This window comes from Syzygium oleosum, unplaced genomic scaffold (assembly GCF_021117445.2).
Source record: "Syzygium oleosum isolate NSW1041296 unplaced genomic scaffold, Sole_v2.1 Sole_v2.53, whole genome shotgun sequence".
Lineage (NCBI taxonomy): Eukaryota > Viridiplantae > Streptophyta > Magnoliopsida > Myrtales > Myrtaceae > Syzygium > Syzygium oleosum.
In genome coordinates this window covers 34,505-39,608 of record NW_026607537.1, presented here as the reverse complement: position 1 = coordinate 39,608, position 5,104 = coordinate 34,505, and the positions used below count along the sequence as shown (strand labels likewise).

The 5,104-nt window shown below is 39.7% G+C and overlaps 1 protein-coding gene across 1 annotated transcript; it reads right to left on the bottom strand.

Annotated features, from left to right (window-relative positions):
* Positions 1-3,304: 3,304 nt before the first annotated feature.
* On the bottom strand, positions 3,305-3,796 carry LOC130136897 (uncharacterized). The gene has a single exon (XM_056307465.1). The coding sequence runs from the start codon at positions 3,778-3,780 to the stop codon at positions 3,418-3,420; it is 363 nt and encodes a 120-aa protein (XP_056163440.1). The 5' UTR covers positions 3,781-3,796; the 3' UTR covers positions 3,305-3,417.
* Positions 3,797-5,104: the final 1,308 nt, after the last annotated feature.

Sequence of the window (5,104 nt, the reverse complement as noted above, 5' to 3'; positions counted from 1 at the left end):
TATATTAATAACCATTTGTAACCTCTGTTAGTAACCGTCCGCAACCTCTGTTAGTAACCGTTTGTAACCTCTGTTAATAATCGTCCGTAACCTCTATTAATAACCGTTTGTAACCTCCATTGATAACCGTCGATTGTAGGCTTTAAATAGCCACATCGTACTCTTCGGAAGGCCCCCTTGATAAATTAATCAACATGTTATCTTTCAGTTATCTTTACTTTCCTGTATCGCACTTTATTTATACTTAGTTGTAGCTTTCCTTCCGATTCGCATCGTCGATTAAATTTCGGCGTGTGTCTCTATCCCGGGTGTTGCGTCGTTGATTGAATTCCGACGTTACTTCTTTGTGTACGTGTGTGGCTGTGTTTTCAAGCTTTGTCATCGATTCAATTTTGACACGGTTTGTACATACAGTTTGGTTCAAAGTTTGAAGTAAAAGTTTGCTGTGATTTCGTGTCTGGAATCGCCACCGAACCCGGCCTCCTTTCATTAAAAGCCGAAGAACCATGTTTGGTGAATTATATTTCATCGCGGGAAGAATTCTAGCGAAACATAACTTTGGCACTCCTGGTGGGAGCATTGTGGTTGATTTGAGGAGATACGATGGTGAGAACAAGGAGACAACTTGATCTTGATTATGTTGGTGGTAACAACTCGTCACCACAACGTGGAATGACAAAGTGGGATGTTCTGAGTCATCGACTACACAACCGGTGGCGGAACAAGAGCAAGGTGGAGATGTCGACATCCCGAGATAACTCACCGATGAGCAGAGAATGCAATTAGAGCAAGTCCTGTAATGTTGGCTACTATGAAGAGGATTCTCGATGAACACTAGAAGGAAAGGACTAACTGCACGATAAAATGCGTCATCGACATGATCAAGCCCATGATTGTCAACACCTTCCATGAGGTCATGCACGAGCCTCGAACATCAAGTCATTCAATTCAAGTGCAGGCGAGTTTTGATAATCCTACTCAAATGATCCCTAGTCAAGATCCCCAATAGGTCCAGGTAATACTAGGCCAAGAGATGCAACTCGTGAAATATGATCCAGTAAATACTAGAGCCATATGCAGAAAACCATATTCGGAGTGGATGGATGCAATACCATATCCAAGAGGTTTCGAAATTTTTTATTTCGACCTTTTTTCTAGTGGAGATGATCAATCGACGATGGAGCATGTTAGTCGGTTTGGTGCACAATGTGGTGATGCATTTCATGTAGATTGTTGGAAGTTAAGGCTGTTTCCCTTGTCATTATCTAAGACAGCCTTCACGTGATATACATTTTTACCGGCTAATTCTATACATTCCCGAGAGCAAATGGAGACACAATTCCATAGTCAGTTCTACATGTTAGTTCCCAATGTGTCTATTGCTGATTTCGCTGATATTAAGCAACATAACTATGAATTGGTGAAGTAGTTCATTTCCATATTCAAGAGGGCTAGAAATAGATGTCTTACTTCACTCCTAGAGAAAGAATTTGCAAATTTGGCTTTCGGTGGATTAAAATTAATTTTTAGAGAAAAATTCGAAGGTGTAAATTTGGCAGATTTATTCCAATTGGCAATGAGAGTGTCTATGAGCAATTACTTAAGGATAGAGATAGAGGACCACATGAAGACTCTACAGATTACGTGCCTTTCGTGGAAATGTATGACGATTAATCTGAGTAGGATTAAGTTCGGCAAAAAAAAAAAAATCAAATTTGCCGATGACAAGGGGCACGTGAAAACTCTTGAGTACCTAATTTAAAAGAATCAAATGGTCAATGAATCATTCCATTCTTTTAAAAGGGAGCATATATTTACACCAAAAAATAACCAATTTTTGGTTATTATAAACAAGTTTGGGACAACGAGGAGAAATTTCAATTCTGCGTTAGTTCGGGAAAACGATCATAACTTAGTTGATACATATCGGATTGACCTGATTCCAAAACCAAAAGAATAAAGACTCCTGGATGTACATCTTTTATATTTTACTTTTCTCAGAAAAGTACTGTGGAGTTGTCAATTTGGGAAGGAAGCAGACGGTCGGGACTGGTCAGGATGTCAGAAATTTCAGTTCAGGGCTAGTTCGGGAAAATTGTCTGTTAATAACTGTCTGTAACCTCTATTAGTAACCATTTGTAACCTCCGTTGATAACTATCGGTTGTAGGCTTTAAATAGCCACATCAAACTCTTCGGAAGGCGCCTCCCCCCCTCTCCCGACAGATTAATCAACATGTTATCTTTCAATTATCTTTACTTTCTTGTATTGCACTTTATTTATACTTAGTTGTAGCTTTCCTTTCGATTCGCGTTGTTGATTAAATTCAGGCGTGTATCTCTATCTTGGGTGTTGCATCGTCGATTAAATTCCGGCGTTACATCTTCGTGTACGTGTGTGGCTGTATTTTCAAGCTTTGTCGTTGATTAAATTCCGACACGGTTTGTACATACAGTTCGGTTCGAAGTAAAAGTTCGCAATGATTTCTTGTCTGCCTGGATATTTCGTGTCCGGAATCGCCACTGAACCCGGTCTCCTCTCATTAAAAGCTGAAGAACCACGTTCGGTGAATTATATTTCGTCGCGGGAACAATTCCGGCGAAACAGCCATCAATTTAAGTCCCTCCTCTCCGGCCCTTGTCATGAGGCTGAGCACCCTGTGAGCTTCGCCGTAAGGGAATTAAAATTTCTGATGCGGCTGGAATGTCGATTATCTAATGTTCCAAGACATAATAGTGATGATTCTCTTTTTCTAAGGCTATGCGAAGCACTTTATCGTGCGTGCAAAATGCCATAGATAATAATAATTTTTTTAGTGAATTCCAACCGCAATTAGATAGGGATTTGGACCATGCATTATTTGAAGATGCATTATTTGTACCTAATTCTCTAGATTACTATTTCAGACCCTAATGAACAACTTTGCAGTTTTACGTTAGGTTACGTGTCTTTTATATTTGGTGCTCATGTGTGTTAATTAATATTTTGAATTAGGTGATTACGAACCGTCCGTGTTCGATCTTTGATTAGTAGAGATGAATGTATGATTATCAAACCATCATTTGATCTTTTGGTTGCTTAGGTATTCGTTTCCAAAGGCTATGTTAGAAACAAAGAAACAAAGTGACATTTTCTCATAGTTTTGTTTGTGACCCTATGTTTTTAGACTCGAAAATATGTAACAACTTCAGGGACGACGTGTATTTTGCAAATCATTTAAATTTTTTTTTAAGTTTCTAAGCACATTGAACACTAAAAATATGATTCATCCACTTTTGCGCTTCGGTGATAGTTAACTATAAGGCTTAAGAGGCACAAAAAAATAGGAAAATTCTTAGGAGAATCCAATAAAAAAAATTATAATTCTTTCGTCTTTTTTATTTTACACGGTTAGTGCACTACGGAGTAAGAATAGCTCTCAATGAGTGAGCTCGGTAGGGGATACATAATTGGCAGCCGCGACGCACTTGTTCCACGTCTCATTGCTCCTCTTGTAGAGATCGGAGATCGTTCCCTTGATCGGCCTGTGAGTCGAGAGGATCAACTTCACGTATTGGTTTTGGCAGTCCTTCCCTGCCGTCACGAGCTCGCGACAACATTCATTGGTGGGTGCAAAGGTGCGGGCAAAGACTATGATTTGAAAGAGCTGAGACCCGCAATTGGCAGTCATTCCCTTTGCGCAAGCGGGGTTTCCGCCTATGGCGAAGGTAGCCCTAGGAAGCATTGCCATGTTGACGACCAACAAGATCATGAGAGCAGACAAGTTCTTGAGCGTTGCCATGATGGTGTTTTGGGGACGGAAGGGTTGGCAAATTGTCTGATATTTTTTATTGTTTGATGATGTAGTCGATCTAGAGATGGGAACTTATATAGCTTGAGAGAGGTAGTACATTAATGAAATGGATTCATCAGTTATGATCCACAAAATTTATGTAGGAAACATCTACACTTATTTCTCTTGCAATAAATTCTTCTCAGGTTTTACTGTTCTACAAGAAATGAGGGCCTTGTCATCTTGCTATGTTTGCGATTCAATCATTTGCCATAAAAAAAGTAGTAATTAGGGGTGAGCGATTCCCGGTCCGGTTCGGTCCAACACAAGAACCAGGAACCGGACCGGGAGGACAGGTTCCCACTTTCTAGAACCGAGGATCGGACCGGCTAGTCTTAGGACCGTGGACCGGTTCCAATGGGACCAAACATTTATTGGTAAAGGCAAGAGGGAATTTGGGAAATTAGATTAGGCTTTCTATTTTTTTTCCAAAATTTTAAAAAGTAAATATACATATATATTTATGATAAAATTAGAAATATATATATATATATTTATCGGTTCGGTTCCCACCCTAGAACCGGGAACCAGACCGCCTGAAAACCGGTTCCACTTTTATAAACCGGGAACCGGATTGATATTCCCGAGATTGGTCCGGTTCGGTCCCGATTTGGACGGTCCATCTTGCTCACTCCTAGTAGTAATGAGTTGTTTGGTTAAAGAGAACTAGCCTGGAATGAATTAATACTCGTTGCCGGTGTGATTATCAGTCCCATATTTGGTTTATAATAGGAACTTGTCACATGCCCGTGTGGGTTTAAAATATTGATATGAAATTAAATTTGATCAACAGAGGGACGATGATAACAGAATAAGCTTTATTTATTTTCCGTCCAACCCTTTTAAACTACGTTGCTTTTCTTTATATATCCATCTTCAATTCATCCGTTGGGAGTTAAGTGCCGTGGGGAGTTGATTGGTGCTATCGTCGAGGTCTAGGTCGCCCATACAACATATCCTTTAGATGATAGCATGGTGTTGGAAACAGATTCCTAAACAAAAAGAGGAAAAACGGAAATAAATTCCTAAAAGACTAAAAACTCGAACTAACGAGTAACGCTAAAAGCATATGCGGAAATGTGCCCACTTGAAAATTGACTCACTGATCGTTTGAAGTAGATCACCAAAAGGACGTACCTTGTTTTTCACGGATTAAATGCTTCGATTGCAACCCCGAGCGAGTACGATTCTTTGATCGAGAGTGAGAGCCCTTTTTCTTCTTGAGTGAGAGAGTTTTATCTTGTGAGAATAAATGTCAAATATTCTTTTCTTC

Bases quoted from the DNA above. Each gene is read 5' to 3' on its own strand.
- LOC130136897 (XM_056307465.1), bottom strand. From the start codon at position 3,780: ATGGCAACGCTCAAGAACTTGTCTGCTCTCATGATCTTGTTGGTCGTC.